The sequence below is a fragment of the Ostrinia nubilalis genome, chromosome Z (genome assembly GCF_963855985.1).
Source record: "Ostrinia nubilalis chromosome Z, ilOstNubi1.1, whole genome shotgun sequence".
Taxonomy (NCBI): domain Eukaryota; kingdom Metazoa; phylum Arthropoda; class Insecta; order Lepidoptera; family Crambidae; genus Ostrinia; species Ostrinia nubilalis.
Window position 1 is genome coordinate 5,717,279 of NC_087119.1, and position 20,080 is coordinate 5,737,358.

At 36.3% G+C, this 20,080-nt stretch overlaps 1 protein-coding gene across 1 annotated transcript; it reads right to left on the minus strand.

Moving 5' to 3' along the window:
• Nucleotides 1-2,396: 2,396 nt before the first annotated feature.
• LOC135087174 (uncharacterized) lies at nt 2,397-18,494 on the minus strand. The gene is made up of 7 exons (XM_063982015.1): nt 18,267-18,494; nt 17,482-17,599; nt 16,964-17,125; nt 14,859-15,092; nt 12,462-12,593; nt 11,780-11,952; nt 2,397-2,696 (listed from the first exon to the last, which is right to left on the minus strand). Exons 1-7 carry the CDS (start codon nt 18,347-18,349, stop codon nt 2,609-2,611), a joined length of 990 nt encoding a protein of 329 aa, XP_063838085.1. The 5' UTR covers nt 18,350-18,494; the 3' UTR covers nt 2,397-2,608.
• Between the last annotated feature and the right edge of the window lie 1,586 nt (nt 18,495-20,080).

Sequence of the window (20,080 nt, forward strand, 5' to 3'; positions counted from 1 at the left end):
ATAAAAACAATAACAAAGAAAATATATACCAAAACAGAATCCCAAACAAAAAACAAAAAAATTTTTTTTTGTCTCAGCCGAGGTTCGAACGCTCAATCCTTGGAATCCGTTCTTGGTGAACGCGTTTTGTACAACTCGGCTATCAGTTCTTACAGTCAGTGTGTCGAAATTATGGGTCAGGTTGCTGCGTAATAGTGCTCTAGTTCTTGCGCGTAGTAATGTAAATTTGTTGTTTTTGTCTTCCACCGTCACAAAACGTACAAGTTAAAAGTCTCACTTGAGTTTTTGTAAAACGTTTTTAGAGATTACGTTCACAATATCACACGTATAGTCGTTGTTTTTCACAGTTCGGCTTGGTTTTAAGTACTGCACACACTAATGTAACTTTTATTGACATTGTTTCACTTTATCCTATATAACTGGATTAATTTACACGGAGCGTTTGAAAACACGTCTGCGCGGTTGTGGAGTACCCGCTAAAAGCTGGTTGTCATTGTAACACAAATACATTTTATCTTATGTTATTATTTAGATTCGATATTCAATACCTACAGTAGTGTCACCAAATATACAATTTGTAGAATATACAATCTGTTTATAGGCATGTTACGTAATATAAACATTAAAGCTGAAGCCAAGCAAGATAATAAAGTTTTGAAACGTGTGTAATTTAACGACTAAGTTAGTATCTAAAGATGTATTTTATGACGTATAATTAATTTGCACAGTTGTTTTAATAACGTTATTGTATTGATTCTGTTGGGTGAGTGGGAAATACCGCTATGATACAAACATGGCTAAAACTTCATAATGTTGCCGATTTTAACCAATTTAGGTACACAGTTCCAATTGTTGCAAAATGGCTCCTAACTACATACAAATAAGACGTCACATTGTCCAGCTTGATGTACCGTTGTCTGTACCAGTAGCCTTATTCACGTAACAAAACTTCAACGACAACAAAACACTGAGTTGCGATCCCATCGAGTAATCGTTCTATCAAAATGACCCTTGTGAATACGGATTTAGAACAATTTTTCAAGGGGACGACTTCTGGACGTCGGCGGTGCACAGTGTTTTATTTTGGCTTAGAAGCGGACATCCCTGTTTTATTAATTCAATCGTTAGATATTACTATTATGTATAACATTGATGAAGGAACTAGTAGTTGTATTTGTTTAGTTTCGAAGAAATATTCGATTTTGTGATTTTATAAAAAAAAAAACAGTTTTAGAAGCATATTTTCTAAAAAAAATACATTAAGTCAGAATTTTGTAAATAAATTTACCTATCACTATAACGTCTACCTTTATGCAAAAATAAATGGTTATTGCTGCAGTAATTTAGGAATTATTTAATAATTTATGATTTTCAGAAAACATTTTTTTCTCCGTTGTCCTAGAAAATTGGCAGCTATATTTACTTTATATTGATGCATGATATAATCCCAACTAATATTATAAATGCGAAAGTAACTCTGTCTGTCTGTCTGTCTGTCTGTCTGTCTGTCTGTCTGTTACGCTTTCCCGCTTAAACCTCGCAACCGATTTTGATGAAATTTGGCATAGAGATAGTTTGAGTCCCGGGAAAGAACATAGGATAGTTTTTATCCCGGTTTTTGAAACAGGGACGCGCGCGATAAAGTTTTTCTGTGACAGACAAAATTCCACGCGGGCGAAGCCGCGGGCGGAAAGCTAGTTATCTATAATACCTGAAAATATTACTTGCCTATCCCGTGGGAGTTCGAAGATATTTTAATTTCTATGAGTTTAGAAAATTTATATGTAAATAGGGTTGTCATCTGAATATTTTTTAGTTTTTTAAATGCCGTCCGTAACAATACGGTTTTAATGCCTTTGTTAGATAACTATTGAAATTCATTGCTTTACCATTATTAATTTGTCTGGTCGAGTTTGATAAATATAGAGTTGGCCCTGTGGCGGCTTATTGGAAATCCTATCGTTTTCGAAACATCGATATATGTTGCAGTCAAAACTCATAATCGATCAAAACCACTTTTGACTGCAAATTTCAGTTAATAGTGGTTTTTACCGATGGCCTTAGTCAATATTACTTTTGACAAATTTTTCTATTCGTATCGTCGAACTCCCACGGGATAGGCAAGTAATATTTTCAGGTATTATAGATAATTATATCATGCATCAATATAAAGTAAATATAGCTGCCAATTTTCTAGGACAACGGAGAAAAAAATGTTTTCTGAAAATCATAAATTATTAAATAATTCCTAAATTACTGCAGCAATAACCATTTATTTTTGCATAAAGGTAGACGTTATAGTGATAGGTAAATTTATTTACAAAATTGTGACTTAATGTAATTTTTTTAGAAAATATGCTTCTAAAACTGTTTTTTTTATAAAATCACAATATCGAATATTTCTTCGAAACCAAACAAATACAACTACAAGTTCCTTCATTAATTTTATACATAATAGTAATATCTAACGATTGAATTAATAAAACAGGGATGTCCGCTTCTAAGGTAAAATAAAAGACTGTGCGGTGGGATCTTGACTGTCAAAATACGTGAATTAGGCCACTGGGCGTAAGAACGAAGTAAAAATGTCGTAACCTAGAACTCGAATTCATAATTTCTGCTGAAGTTCACTCATCTTGGCTTTGTACAACGGCAGTTCAACGTCATCCCAGTGAAGAGTTAAGTTGTCGAAAAACCTGTAAATTACAACAAGTTTAAGAAATACATGTAATAGATTGCATTAAAATCGGTTCATCCAAATGTAAGATAATCGCGAATATGGACAAACATACAAACGTACGGGTCAAACAAGAACTTCCTGTTTTAGGTCGGTAAAAGACACTACCTACTTTGTTTGACATGATTGTTAGCAACGATGTTAGCAACGAAAGGATTAACGCTGACTTGGCTATCAAATTACACCTGAGGAACGCGGGGAGTCGTACGGGATAACAAAAAGATATTCCTTGTGGCATTCGAACGTTGGCCGCGAGCTAAACGCCATGACCCGAGAGCCTTCTAAAATATCAGTGTGTTGTGTACCTATGATTGATGGCTTGAATTGGCAAATTATGGTATTGGTGAATAAGTTGGTTTCAGACTATTTGTATTTAATATCCAATTTGTGAGTGAGTATGTGTACGAATTTAACATATCAGAAGTGAGTCCGACGCCCATTGGTATGTAAATTATTTTTATTATTATTGATGCAGTTGCATGAAACAACAAGTGAGTTTTCTGGAAGTAGCCGCTCAATCAATAGTTGACTGGCAGAAAATAACATTAAGTCCTTATTTTATGCGCTTTTATTTTGCGCGATAAAGTTCACAACAAATGAATGGAAAATACAATGAGAAAAAAAAAACTGATATTATTTTGGATACTGTTACTTACGTTATTATTTGAGAAGATCTGCTTCGATAATTTAAAATTTTAATTTAATTTAAAAAAAAACGCGAAGTGAGTAATTTTTGGTATGAGGATGTCATTATGCAATTTTTGCAAAGAAAGATTTCTTTTATTTATCAAGTATTGAAGATATTTATAATTTAGATCTTCGCAAGAAACTAAGGTATGAATTTGGAATTGCTAAAGTGATTTTATAGTGAATATTAATATATTGAATTCGTAAAAGTACCATTTTACTAAGAGAAAAGATAAGTTCTCAGCAGATAGTTTATGATTAATATAAAAATATATCATAATGGCACAGTTCATTAATTTTATTTTTACTCCATCATTGGTTATTAAGATCTTAACAAAATAAATGTGAATTATTTGAAAGTGACAAAGGATTATTAGAAGTTATGTGAGTCAATTATGGAATATATTACTGTGAAATAATAATTATGGTGATGTAAATTAAGTAAATTTAAATTACCCATATAGAGTTCGTAATTGTTTTGTATTAAAATAATGTAATATGACATGCTGTTTGGAACAAACACATCCTGACTCGGATTGCGCTAGCGAAGCGAACCTGTGTTTATATTAACACCATTAAGATAAAATTTCGTGGCGAGGCCTCGAAACAATAAACACCATTGTGTGTGGTTCTAAAGGTTCAAAGTAAGTACTTGTGATTTGTTACTATTATGATGAATTTGGTTCGACAATTTGTCGTGATTGTGCAAACATGATTTATGGAGATACATATATTTTAAGAGTTACTGGTAATAATAATTTATATTTTGTGTATTTTAGCCCATGGAAAGGTATGGTACCTGCTATATTTACAAATGGCAAATGTACTGAAATAATCATAACATTGACTGACTGAACACATGGACGATGAAAGTTGGTAATTTTAACAAATCGATAATAAGTAGGTAAGACTACCTAATTGTCGTAGAGATGTGAACACAAATGATAAGTGTTTTGATTTTGACGTCGAAAAATAAATAAGATTCGGTAATTAGTTCATTACTCCAGTGAATGGAGTTGTTTTGAAGATACGTAATTAACACTGTCAGAGTGGTTAAAGATTGGTCAAAGTTTACAAGTTGAAAAGCGACACCTACGTGATTGTCTAAATGTGTCTGCGTTACATTTATGTTACCACACGCAATGTATTTGAAATAAAATCGTATCTGAGGTAAATGAAGTGATAAGTAAGTAATTTGTTTTCAACCATCAATGTGGGATTTAACAGTTGGGCTTTCAGATTTGGTAGCCATTGTGCTAGAATGTTTGTGATATTATATGAGTAACGTATTGGTTATTACGTCACTATGAAAAATTGAACTTGAGTTAATAATGATTTGATACCTAAGTGTAAAGATCACGAAAGTCCGGTGATGTTGTGATGATAACAATGATTTTACAGGTAATGTTTACAGATACTGATTGAAAGATTTGAATTAAATGATGATTTGTTAACCGGAACAAGGTAATTTAATACATTACTGATGTGTAATACATCCAGTGCAGCTTATACAGCCATGTGTAGTGAGCGATACCATGTAGTATCGATGAATATGATTTTAATCAAATTACTGGTTTTTACAACAGTTATTTAGAGCGGTTTTAAGTTCACGTTTGTTGATCTTGTTGAAGCGGATGTAGCGAAATCAGAGCTAGATAAATTGTGTACCATATGGGTAACAGTGTTTTAAAGCATACCTACAATTGATTTACCAAGAGACAGTTTATTGTGATTGGTGGTATAACCAATTAGCAGTGAAAATAGATATGTTACGGTCAAAGTGATAAATGTGAAAATTATGAATAATCGCCGGTTATTATGAATAATTACCGCATGATTTGGTTAATGTGATTAATATGAGGTCATTTATGTGTGTATAAAACTAAATAGGCGGCTTAGGGGTGGCCCAAGGGCCACCCCCGCCGCACCTTAACCTATTTTTCACTTTAAATCAAAACATTATGTTATAGGCATCATGGAAAAGTAATATTATGCAAGAAACATTCCAAACTCATTATGCCAAATTATATTAATATATGATATCAAAACGTTCAAAAGTTTGGCTGTACACGAGCACGTACACAAGATGTTGTTCTCTTTTAAGAAATTTGTTAGTACTAAGGTTGAATTATTAAATAATCACTGTTAAATGTGATTAATTTATCACTTTTACCGCGACTGTTGGTAATTATTCATAATAACCGGTTATTATTAATAATTTTCAATTTATCACATTAACCGTAACAGATACATCATTGAAATTACGTTATATTAGTTTGAGTGTAACTATCCCGTTGGGAAAAGTTATGGTGTGTTAATGTTGTAATTATTATTATTATTCGATGACTGAGTAAGAAAGGTAGGCCGAATAGCAAGCAGCGCTCACATAATTGTGAAATGGATGCTGAAGCTTAAACGGTGCTCACTCAGTAGGTAGATAGATACCTGAATTATTGAGTAAGGGAAATGCTATGAGAACAAATACAAGGGTGCCAGAGATTATTCTTATAAATAGACAAATTACCCATAATAATTGATGCAAATCGAACTATTTGATTCTAGTAACACAAATTGTGTCGAATACCCTATATTTTATAGTGAATGAATAGTGATGAATGAACTAACAAATAAGTAAGCTATAGACCTGAATCACTATGGAGAAGAGACTAATATACGAGTGATGCTATGTGAAAAGAATGTATGTTTATTGATATGTGAAATGTGATAGTGATGTATGTAAAAAAATAAATATCCGTGACAAATGTCATACGACTTAAAAATAAAAGAAGCAACCTGCTTATTTGCGAGACAAGGAATCGAAACAGACTCGTCGTTCTGAAGTTCATATTACATGGTCACATTCTCTGTAATTTATGTAGAGTTTAATGTTTACCTACCATTTTCGAGCAGTGTACTAGTGGACCTGCCTGATAATGAATTGATAACACAATACTAATGATTTATGAGACTCAATTTAGCTGTTGTTACGTATATGCGAGACCTACAACACTGAAGACGAAAGAACTAGAGGTGTGTAAATTGGAGAATACAACTATGTAAATTCAAAACAGGACTACGAGGAGGCATGTGCCTGACAGACAGATCTTAGAGCATTTTGTTAATTGAGAGCAGCTTCTACGAGTGTCATACGGTGAAAACAATGTACTCAATTGAGTAGATAATATAAAATCCTCGCATGGATAGATGTTATAATATTATACAGAAATAAATTTAACCACATTTCAAGGTACACTTAAAATATGGTATACGAAAGTCTAAAATAAGTAATGTACTTATTTGGTGATTAAGTTAAGTCAGAATGATATTCCAGGGATGGAAATAAAAGTAAAAGGTTAATAAATGGAACGTTAAGAAAATGAAAAAAAAGTTGCCTGTTGATAATGGATATAATACGAGTAGCAAAAGATACCTTAAGCAGGCTTTTGACGGAGGACAAAATTTTATTGAAAACCCGATCACTAGAATAAATGAAATATTAATAAAATAGAGCGATAATTGCAAACAGTAAAAGTTTACGTTTATCTTGGCGATTCTCGAAGTGGCTGTTCCAGTGTTAAATGAAGACATTATTTTAGTACATATATGTATCTATTTACATGGGACTAAACTTCTTTATAATGATTCATGTTCATTGGTGGAAGAGTTAGTAAGTACTTACTGAATTCTGCAACGATCGACCCAGTTCACAAGAGTTATAACGCATACTTATTTGCTTCCCACTTTTAAAATCTGAAGATAATGATGTTACACCGGAAATGTTACATTACATTTCCGGTATTCCGGACTGTAACTGAATTTAACAGCATAAGATAATGAAAAGTTGAAGATGATAATGTAATAATTAATTGGCCACATATGAAAATTTGTCCATGGAAGTCGATACAAGTGTGGACACTGAGATGTTTACAAACATTTCAAATGACCGACTCCAGGCTCGAGTGTAGTTATTGTTATAAAACATTATCGGAACATTATGTATACGAAATTCATACATAAATAATTAAGTTGCAAAGGATACAACAAGTCGTAGTTCATTTAAATGAGAAGAGTTTTAATGCTGGACTTTATGAAACTGAACAATAATGGTGAATGATGAAATCAAAGTGATTGTGTTATTGTTTTACATATTATAGGTACGTTTGGTGAAAGTACTTATTAATATATACATTTACTACTATACATTTAGTGGACGTGACAACAAAGAAAAGTATATTTACTGCCATCTCAGTGAAATAATCCAAGATGTATGTATACAGATACATGATAATGTGTTCCAACTTAAAGAAAACAGTGAATTTTTATAAATGGGATACACTTGAAAAAACATAGGTACGATTAACACGTGGTAAAATCTTTATCTACCATAATGAGAAATAAATAATTTGAATTTGAATAAACATGTCTTGTCTTATGAAGTGGTAGACATATTGACGAATATAAGTGGTACTTCATTAGTTTGTCACACTTGAAAAGCATTAATGAAACTTATGATAGTGATCTAATCCACCATACCGTGTATGCGAGATGTGAGTAGTACATCCAGACTCACCACTATTTCCTTGAGTAAAGGAGCAGCACTAAAGTTATCAAGCATTTATAATTCCAAACAAACCCTGGACAGCAGTGCAGTAATAACAAGGCCGATTGTGAATCTAGCGAATACTAGAATTGAGACTAAAGTGAATTTAAAATGAGAGATTTGAAATGTGAAATAGTCACATCACCAATGGATACTTACTTTACAATATAGTGCATTGAGAGTTGAGACTAGAGTGAGTCTAACTAGAGGTTTGACAATGTGAAATAAATAGTTGTTACCAATGGATCCTACTTTAGGATATAATGCATTGAGAGTTGAGACTACAGTGAGTCAACTAGAGACTTGACAATGTGAAAAGTCGTCACCAATGGATACCTACTTTAAATTATGAAAAGCGCATTGAGAGTTAAGATTAGACATGTGGACTATCCAATTACTACTCATTTTGGGATATGTACGTGACAAAATTTGCAGGCAACTATTTTAATCATGTGTACAAGTAATGATTACTGGGTCCTATTTATGAACATTTACATATTAGTTGACTATATTGAGAATAAAATGTGATGTAATGTAAATTATAATGTTACTGTTAAAGCAATGGTGGAATTCCTTACTTCAGAATGTTTATTATATTACTGTTACGGGACCAAACTACTTAGAAGGAAAGCAAGTGAAAAAAAAAAAAAAGGTGATTAAGAATATTATTTTGGTAGCAATGCTGGCACCAATGGAGGTAATGATTTAATATTATTTATTAGACAAAGGAGTGAAAAGTATGCCGAAGAGCAAGCAGTGCTCACTTAATCGTGAAATGGATGCTGAAGCTTAAGCGGTGCTCACTCAGTAGATAGCTGAATTATTTTAAAACTACATTATGAGTAAAATAAAGAAACGCTGGTCTCAATGTGACAATTTTATACGATTTACTGAATTGAAATGGAACGCTAATGTTTATAAATCTTATATTATTATGAGTGAAAAGGAGGCCGAAGTGCAAGCGGTGCTCACTTTAATTGTGAAAGGGATGTCGAAGCACAAGCGGTAGTCACTCAGTACCTGAATTATTACGAATATGTATATTGTTAGTGAAAAGGGGGCAGAAGTGTAAGCGGTGCTCACCCAAAAATGTGAAAGGGATGTCGAAGCACAAGCTGCGCTCACTCAGTACCTAAATTATTATAAGTTGTAAAATTGCTACACCCTTACAGAGTTAATATTAAGTATGATACAGTATGTGATGAAATATGACTTGCAAATAATGAATAAATAAATATTATGAATATACATATTATTATGAGTGAAAAGAATGCCGATGCACAAGCGATGCTTACTCAGTTTTTGAACAAGTAGAATCTTAAAGGGCTTGATAAAGTGAAAGCAGGAGTTCCACAAGGTCATGTCATGGAACCTACACTGTATCTATGCCGCCTAAACCTGTTAATGAGGAAATGAATTGTAATGAAATGAAATTAAATAATGAAATGAATTGAATAAATGTAATGAAATTAAATTAAATGAGATGAGATGAGATGAGATGAAATAATGAAATGAATAAGCGTAATGAAATGAAATGAAATGAAATGAAATGAAATGAAATGAAATGAAATGAAATGATGAAATGAAATGATGAAATGAAATGATGAAATGAAATGATGAAATGAAATGATGAAATGAAATGATGAAATGAAATGATGAAATGAAATGATGAAATGAAATGATGAAATGAAATGATGAAATGAAATGATGAAATGAAATGATGAAATGAAATGATGAAATGAAATGATGAAATGAAATGATGAAATGAAATGATGAAATGAAATGATGAAATGAAATGATGAAATGAAATGATGAAATGAAATGATGAAATGAAATGATGAAATGAAATGATGAAATGAAATGATGAAATGAAATAACGAACGTCAAAGCGAACGTGACAAAATTAGTTTCGATGAAGAGATATTTACATCTTGGCATGTACTTGGATGAAACGTAACGTGGAAAAAGCATATTTTTACCAAACGTCCAGCAATAGGACAACAATAACGCAAAAAGTCATAAGAAATGGTCAACCTGCAGTGGAAAATAAGGTCTTGTTATAGTATAAGTGTATAATGAAACCAATCTAGACAAACGTTTTGTTGAAGTTTCAATGGAAACTGTCGAAGATGCTACCTGAATTGTAAATCTTTATGTGAATGCACTAATGTGGTAAAGCAGCAGTATACGATGGAGTATTGAGATATTGTAGAAGCACCGTGGTACGTCACGAGAGACTTTACCGAAAATTCGGTATCAAAACAGTGAAAGAAGAAATAAATAATAAAGCTAAACTTATCATAATGAAAACTGGAGCTACATAACAGTTTATTTGTGGACGATATATTTTCAAGTATTCGTTCATAGACTAAAGAAGAAAGTACCTCAGGACTTACTGAAAGAAGATTGATTTATGACACTGGCCTCGAAGACCGCCAGAATCATTATTATGAAAATGGTACTGAATATCGCTCAGACAGAATGATTGCAATAACAGAGAAAAAGAAAATGTAACGAAGACGGAAGAGTAAAATAGAATGTTTAATTTAAGGTCCTCGGGTGAAACTATTCACAAGGAAGGTGTTGACACTACTCTGGTGTTGTCAAATGCGAATCGAATTTCAGCTGGACGATTGATTCAACTGTTGATTAAGGTGTTGCAGATGATAATTGATTCTCAAGTAATTAAACGACATAGATAGCATACATGTATGGGGACATACATCATAACGTTCGAATGGCCGAAGCGGAATGGGGACATTCCGGCATCAGGACGGCCGTCTGTTAGCAACGATGTTAGCAACGAAAGGATTAACGCTGACTTGGCTATCAAATTACACCTGAGGAACGCGGGGAGTCGTACGGGATAACAAAAAGATATTCCTTGTGGCATTCGAACGTTGGCCGCGAGCTAAACGCCATGACCCGAGAGCCTTCTAAAATATCAGTGTGTTGTGTACCTATGATTGATGGCTTGAATTGGCAAATTATGGTATTGGTGAATAAGTTGGTTTCAGACTATTTGTATTTAATATCCAATTTGTGAGTGAGTATGTGTACGAATTTAACATGATGTTTCGCTTACTGTGAAGGGTATAACGAGAATGATGCATAAAGCTAAGCGTCCACTTGTCGGTATCGTACGCAACGGACGCATCGTACGAAACACATCGTATCGCATGTGCGATGCGTACGATGCGGACAGGTGGACGCACTTATATGAGTTTCCATATAAATAATACTACGATCCGTTGCGTGCTATACGTCCGATGCGTACGATACCGACATGTGGACGCTTAGCTTTTATTCAGAATCTATATAGGTACAGTCAGCTTCAAAAAGTTCTTGACACCCAAAGTAGTCAATAAGTTCGTAACACAACTTTGTTACAGTTGGAATAAGGTGATGTTATCAACTTATTGCTCACTTTGGGTGTCACGAACTATTTGACGCTGACTGTACTACACGTTCTAAAGTTTGCTGAACTTCGGTTTGCTGTTTGCTTCGGTTACCTTTATTATTTTTACTACCTATGAGATTATCTGATTCAGATACCCAAAAAAATTACGGGAAGGTAATAGGTAGGTAATAAAATAATCCTGTCAATCATTAGGTAGTTTCATTGATGAAATTATGCCCAAGGTAGTGAGTGAGTTCAAGTGACCCCTATGGTAATACATAACAGAAGTTTTGTTTTCATAGGGGTCCCTTAAAAATTAGGGATTGATGGTGAAAACGGGCATTAGAAGACTAACCTCATCTGAACTTCACCTAGAACTTTCTTCTCGTGCTCACTGAGTCCTTTGTCCATGACGTCAAGCGTGTCGATCAGCTGTTCCTTGTTGTAGAACCCACACACATTTGAATCAATGCCTGGTTGATTTAACGTGTACCAAGTCGCTATACGGGCTAACTCGACGTTATGCGCCTAAAAAGAAAATTATTTTACTGACTTTAGAGTGTTTACGAGTTAACAAAATTAACCACTATCGAATAAAGAACTAATTTTATATAGGGTGTACAAAAAGCAAAAGCAAAAAGTCTTTCTAACTGACCCAACTCTGTAATAAAACAAATGACAGTCATCTCGGGCTCGGGTACTTATACATTTTCATATAACTCGTCTCATTATCTAAACTATAATTTGTTTCTAGTGGTTTTCGAACTTCATACTTACTTTTTTTTGGTTGCTCAAAGCAGAAGACTGAACAAAATAGTTAGCCTTAGTACCTATAGTACACAAGTGACTAATATTCCCGCTAACCTTCCAGTTAATAAGCTTCCTATGATTTCCTTCTCCTACCGAGTAGGTTAACCACCAAAATATACCAGCGACGATGATCGAACTACCGAGCACTTACTTACCGAATACCGACCCTCAACTCCTCAAGTCTGCAGTCCCATGCAGACATTGGGCCATTTGTGGCCGTAACCTACCTTGCAATACTCCGAGGCTCGCCTGCAGAGGGCCTTGATGTCGTCACTGGCCGGGTGCCACAGCTGGGGCCCCTTATTGGAGAGCAGCCCCATGCCTGTCGCAGCTGCATTTATTACGCCCACGCCTTTGCTCTGCAGGTAAGAAAATAATCCATTTATCATCATCATCATCATTTCAGCCACAGGACGTCCACTGCTGAACATAGGCCTCCCCCAATGACTTCCACATCGCACGGTTGGTAGCGGCCTGCATCCAGCGCCTTCCCGCTACCTTTATCAGGTCGTCGGTCCACCTTGTGGGTGGACGTCCCACGCTGCGTTTTCCGGTACGTGGCCTCCATTCCAGAACCTTGCTGCCCCATCGGCCGTCAGTTCTGCGTACTATATGCCCTGCCCATTGCCACTTCAGCTTGCTGATCCGTCGGGCTATGTCAGCGACTTTAGTTCGTTTACGGATCTCCTCATTTCTGAATAATCCATTAAGGCAGAGAAACTTGAATATACAAGCCGATCGAGCTAACTACGCACCTCGCTGACTCTCGCTCACACTTTCCCGCGTTCGGCCCGTTCCACAGAGCGTCGATGTGACGTCACAGCTGCCAGGTGCGCAGTTAACACTCGATCGCATTATACTTGCAATGAGCACTTAATTTATTATCAGAGAAGGAGCCATGCCCAATTTTAACAATGCTACTCGTTATGACCTCGGTCTTCATGTGTCTTCCCCAACACTATTATTTCTATAAATAAGTAGCTTAAGTAGAAACTTAATATAAATACAAAGGTAAAGGTTAAAGATAAGTACATCTGGTGAATGTCGCGGGAAGCACCTGGATGCGGGCAGCGCAGGACCGGCCGTGATGGAAATCCAAGGAGACCTTTGTCCAGAAGTGGACGTCATAAGGTTGAAACGATAAGATAGGTAAAGTTAAAGTACGAGTGAGTATATCTAACAACATGGCTAATACCTAGTCTACTCAGTGGTGGATTTACTAGCAGAATACGAATATATCAATGTTCGCCAAGCCAGTCAAATAAGATCCAACAACACCCCCCCACCCAAGCCTAACGGGCGGCAATCCGTTTTGAGTCTACTAGGTTATGACCAGCACAGTTATGTAATGTTAAGTTACAAAACAAAATGTAAGAAACTGATATGGGCTTTACGTAACAGTCCTCAATCATTTAACTACCGCATCCAACACTTGAGCCAATGCAAATATCGGTGAGGAGGGTACTCGAGGGTGTGCTGTTTTTAAGGTTTACTTCGACAAGACATGTGCTGGAATGCGGTTTTATAGTTGGTTCGTCAGAATATCGGGCCTTATAATAGCGTGTGGATTGAGTGAGCACAAAGAATCATGTATAGGAAAAGTTAAACAATCATGTTTCTGTCTGACAGCGCTATTTTAAAATTCTTTAATAATTTAGACGGAAGTATGGATAAATTGTAGTGCCACGATGTCACAGACAGATACGTACATATCACACACACAATAAAACACCCTTCTGTTTGAGTCAGGAATTAAAAACTAACTTTTTAATTACGGCCCTCACAAATCTAAAATTAAAGACACTAACTTTGCAGAGTTTTTACAATATAACGAGCATTAAGTAATGATATTTATAAACTCATAATAATACGGAGATCCGGCTAATCCTCTGTCAGGACTGAGTGATCTTTTTACAAATGGAAAGATTGTTTTTACAATACGTTTTAGGCCTTTTACAATTAGATAAGTATAAATTTAATGCTTTCCAGGGGGTGCTCACTCAATCCACACGCACACACTCGAGGCAAGTGGAAAATGATACGGGAAGCGATCCCAGCAATGCAGCGAGCGCAAGAAGCCAATTGCTGTCGCCGTCAAGGATCCCAGCAGAGTGGAACGGAAACGCGTAAAGTAAGTAATCGTTGCAATTGTCACCTTGGCGTGGTCTGGTGCATGACAGTCGCAAAAACTATCATGCAGCGACACTCGCAGGAAGTTACATGCAGGCAGGCGATTTACTACGCTGAAATCAACTGACGCAGTGCCAGGAGATTTAAAATGTTACGATACTAATATTCTGCATAGACAGGTACCTACTATTATTTGAGTCAGATAAGGTACTTAGTTGTAGAATCGTTCTGTCCGAAGACCTACCAATCGGTATGTCATGTTCATAGTAAGATCTCTATTACTAACAGTATAAAATACCTAATCGTAGGTATTTTTATTATGATAAGACAAGAATCTTAAAAACCAGTAGGTATCAGATATTTCATGCTACAATTAATATTAAGATAATTTGTCACAGCAAGCTGTTGATTTTATGTCAGCTCAAGCGGAGAGGACTGCATCTGAAAAGAAGTAAGCCATCGCCCATCATGATTACAATCACAATCAGACAAACCTTGAAGAACTGAGTATAGTTCTGGAGACGGTTATCGAAGAGAGTCGACTTGGCGTACGAGAGGATGGAGGATATCTTGATATCAGACTCCTCGATGATCTCCTTCATCAGTTCAATGTCGTAGTCGGCCAGCCCGATGTACCGGGCCTTGCCGTCTTGCACCGCCTTAGCGAGGGTAGGCAAAGTTTCCTTCAGGACTATCGAAATGTCTGGCGCGAATGTTGCGTCGTGCACCTGGAAGAAGATAGCCAAGTTCTTGTCATCTAAAGGGTTCCCTAACTGTCTATCACTGCCTAAGGCTGAGTTGCACCACCTAACTTTGACCGTAACTATAACGATAACCGGTGTATTTTGTATGGAGTTTGACAGATTTTTGGCATTTGTCAAAGTTAAAGTAAGATGGTGCAAGCAACCCAGCCAGCCTAATTATAAGGGATCTTCAAGCTTAGAGGCTTGTCGGTGAAAATTACACCCGTATTCACAAACGCTTGCTTAAGTGAAGCAGCAAATCGAACGCACAGCGTTGAATAGAGCTCTGTGATTGGTTCGTGTGTCACCCTGTGCGTCCACGCGCACTGTGAGACCTTATAGTAATGTTTGTGAATACGGGCGATAGTCTCCACTGTAGGTGCATGAGCATTTAATTCACCCGAGGCCCCAAATCGGATGAGTTCGATTCCATTAATTTAGATAAGTAGGCGTATGTTAAAACCCTAGTTAAAGGGTCAGAGATAATTTTTACTACTACAAATATCTACTTATGACCCTAGTTGAATGTTTTAGCCGCTAAAACAGTGTTTTAGCGTATCTAAATTGTGGTGGGTTTATTGGAGTAGGTTTTTAAAAGCCTTAGAACTTAGTAAAAATATTAACATTTTACACACACAATGGGTATAATTTACCTAGTATAGTAAAGCAATTTACCAATACACAGTAAATTGATAACGTATCGAAAGTTATTATAGAAGTAGGTACCTACAATGACTCAGTAGGTACATATGATTTATAACAACACCATGATGTAATATTGACCAAAAACTCAATTACTTAGTTTCTTTACTACTAAGTGCTAAGGAAAAAGACTAAAATAATAGGTAGACTGTTACTAGATTATTTTAGCCATTCCCCCTTGTATTTTATCTCGAGCAGATCGACCGTGGCCATTCTTCAGATCTCGATTTAAGAACAAAATCATGTAGTTACTTATAGCTTTGATCTATCAGTTTAAAAGTTAAGTTAAATATAAATCCAACAGACAGAGCCCTCGGCCAGTGACTTTAATCCAGACGTGGTAAATTGAATCAGTAACGTCGTTTAAGCCCTCTAGTGCTTTTATTTTCACGGCACCCCATTTAGAGCAAATCAATCTCTCAATTACAGGAAATGGGTATTGTCTATCTTATCTTATGCTTAAAATGCCTAATCTAATCTTAGCCGAACTGTTTATTATGTAACTATTCAATAGTCATTCTATTATGTTAGTGTTATAATAATGTGTTTTGAGCTGTGTTGTATGATAACGAAAAGAAATACGCCCGTATTCACAAACGATGATAGCCTCTGTACTTAATTGGTTCGTGTGTCACCCTGTACGTCCACGCGCACTGTGAGACCTCATAGTAATGTTTGTGAACACGGGCGATAGAATGTCTAGTAGTCTGTACTAGAACTTCTAGAGATGATCCGACCAATCGCCCGCATCGCTTACGTAACGGGACCAAATTGCTTTAAATTGGCGCTAACGTGATGATCTTGACTTGCTGACCTTTTTTTTTACCCAGGGAAAATGGCCTATCCATACCTACCACCGGGGGATGGCAGGTTATGTGGGGCTCGAACCCACTAAAAACCTGGGATGTTCCCTCTGCCGCATAGTGGTCGGCGCCTTGGGTACTAGAAACGACGAAGGCGCCTTCCGCGGACGTCCCGCCCTACACGGCGGGACCCAACACGCCCCCACTTAATGGGGGGCCGACAGGATTAGCCGGGACCACGAGGCCAATCCCATCCGACGGCGGTGGTAGCCTGTGCTATCTAATGCAGGAGGAGGCCCCCTGCGTCTCCAGCCTGCTGGCCACCACCAAGGGGAGGAAGAACTTGCTGACCTGTATCAAGTCCACGTAATCCAGGCCGAGGCGACTGAGAGTGATGTCCACGCCCGCCTCAGTCTTCTCCGCGGAGAAGTCGAACATGTGCTCCGTGGTTTTCTCGTACCGCCCCACTTTGCTGCCGATGAAGAAGGACTCTCGGGGCACATCTTTGAGAGCCTATAAATTAAGAACATGATAGATAGAACACACTAGTGTCACGGAAGAAAAGAAAGGAAAAGAAATAAAATATGCAAATTATTCTGCCCAATTTAGGCGGTCTTATCGTTATAAAGCGATCTCTTCCAGATGAATCCTACTTACAATGAAAGTTGACGGCATTATAACTATTAAATGAGGATAGGTCGCAGAAAAGATTCATATTTTAGCAATTTTTATTGGTGGTCAATGTGTTGCTGGTTGGTGGTTTGCATGCATTTTTTTCTCTAAGTACATAAAATTATAATAAAAACTGCAGTAACAGCCATCTATTTATTTATGTTTCCTTAATTAAATAATTGGATAAAAAGCATCACCTTGCCAATAGTCTTTTCGGAACTTCCTTGTCCGTACCAAGGTCCCGTTTCCAAGTAGTTTAAACCGCGGTTAAGACTTTCTCTTATCAACTCCAGACTCCGTTCCTCGTCAAACGTCCTAAAATGTAAATTTCTGTAAATACCTTACTCAGTTACCCACTCACAACTTGTGAAGATACTGAATAGGTAATAAATACTGAAATTATGGCATATAAGTGGGTAAGTAGCTAAGTTGTTATTTAAATCAAGTACAGGCAGATCAAATTACAAAATGAAGTCGGTTAGAAACGCATGCATGCATGATAGACAAAATTAATGGGTAATTAAGATTTGCGACCTCTGTGACCTTAATTAATGAATCAAGGTTATTCGCTAGGTAACAGTGGTAATTCTTAGGAAAATTATAAGATCCATCCACCTAAAATCGTGTAGCGTCGCGCGCGGGAGTTTTATCCGACGCTTATTTCGCCTGTTGTTAAATGAAATACTTATTTATAGAGAATGACGTGGTTCTTTTATAAATTCATACTGAGGTTACCATTTTCCAACAGGCTTAGGTTATAGGTAATAGCTTCAGTCCGTGGCTTAGCCCGCGTAAATTCAAAAACTTTTCGCGCGTCTCACATAAAAACACATAACACAACAAAACTTGTTTACAACAAGCATCGAAAGGAAAAACACACCGAGAGCGTCGGTATTCAATCGAGGCATGCTTAAAATAGAATAACAACTAAGTAGTTCTGTTATCAGTAGTAGGACAAACATATTTACACCGACTTACATACCCGTAGATGTTACTAAAGGCTGCTCCTCCTAAACTAACGTGGGACACCTTCATCCCCGTTGTACCCAACTCGTTATATTTCATATTTCATTAACTTTTACTTTATTCTGTTTACAAATAAACGAATGGCGGCCTCACTATCTGCCGCGAACCGCCGAAGTGCCGGCTGATTACGCAGCAACCGCTTCATAAACTGTATTTTATTAACCTTACCGACGCGCGACGAGATTATGCATTCGGTCTAACAACAGTCAAGGAAAACTATATTAAACCTAAGTAGGTAGGTAGATACCTAATCATCTTATAAATCCGAAAATGTTGGTTTTCCTTGTAGGTTGTGTAGTAGGTAGGTACCTAACCTTTAATTAATTTTTACGTCGTTTCCGTAATTTTTACCTTAATTATTCAATATTCCTTAGTAAAATTATTACGCACGTTTCCTATTATCGATAAATAGAAGTAAATTATAATTTTCTATTTTGTAATTTTAAATAAAAAAATGATGTGTTACTTGCGATTATAAGGTTTTACAAAAAAAAAATAACAGTAGAAGTAATTAGTAACTGTCAACTATGTAATTACTATAAGAGCTAGTTGAAAGCCTAATATAGGCATTATTTTTGATAAACATATGCGGTACGCAGATCGCCATAATTAAAAAGTAAATGCATGATAGTAGTTAATAATAACGTATAATAATAAAAAGGTTTTCATACATAAGCATTTTGTGAAATCAGTTTCGAGCCTTGCCTCTTGCGATTTAAAGTATCGATATCTTGTCGACTCCATTTTATCTTTGTTCTCTCACTAGCGTTTTCAAAGTGTGCGTCACGTCACGCGGCCATTGATTGGCCATAAGGCATGCCTTCTGGCCAATCACAGCACTTTTAAGCCGGTTGCACATGTTGTCGTAGACTCTCAGTCGCTTTGTTTTTACACAGTTGAATGTGTGTGTGGGAGCTGTGGTGGGGGAAATGTGGGGACACTGGTTCTCGTTGTAGTTACGCGCGACTTCATTTATCTATTCTCTTTCTATGATCTGAGGTCTCGTAAGTATGGTTTAGGTTTAGGATTAAGTGCCTACTCATGAAACAAAGTTCGAAAATTATCTAAAATCATAAAAAATTGGTTAAATAAATACATAAAATAAATCTACGTCTTTTGTTATTCACGTGGGTGACACAAGGATGTGCGTCATCAAGGACCATGATACGGTTCTCAAACTTTAAAAGAAAGTTGAAATAGTTTTCGTAGGTAGAGAAGGTATAATAATAAGTAACTTTTTACTACTCTACTTATCCACTGACACTGAGTAGAGTAGGTAATTTTATAATTAATCCTATCATTTAGCTTGAATTGAAACTTGAATTGTTTTAAATGAAATACTGCTAACTACTTTTCTATTTTGTGATACTGTTGGCACGGGGCGGGTGGGTTGCACACCTGCCTGAATAACCGCTGAACCTAATTATCCTACCTATCATATCGATTTTTACAGTATTGATTTAATATTATAGTAGGGAATTTAGTGCAAGAACCCCTCCACTTTGGTATAGAAGGCTCATTTTTGCACCAGTTGTTCTTTGGGTGCTCCTGAGTAGATTTCCGTCGGTAGACATCGGGAGCCCCCCTGTGTTAGCAGGGGGAGGGGGGGCAAGTTTCCTTCTGCCGCGCTTCACTTTAAGGCCCATATCTTCAAAACTATGGGTATTAGGGCAAGTGTGGTGTCATTTTGGGATAATTAAAGGATGGCGAATTTATTTCTAGAACAAACTTTTTGCCTTTTCATACAAAAAAATAGAAATATTGAGTAAA

Coding starts and splice junctions, on each gene's coding strand:
- LOC135087174 (XM_063982015.1), bottom strand. CDS start 18,349: ATGAAATATAACGAGTTGGGTACAACGGGGATGAAGGTGTCCCACGTT. Junction 17,126..17,481: donor CCGAAAAGACTATTGGCAAG/GTGATGCTTTTT, acceptor CTTAATTTATAG/GCTCTCAAAGATGTGCCCCG. Junction 12,594..14,858: donor ACTATACTCAGTTCTTCAAG/GTTTGTCTGATT, acceptor TCTTACCTGCAG/AGCAAAGGCGTGGGCGTAAT.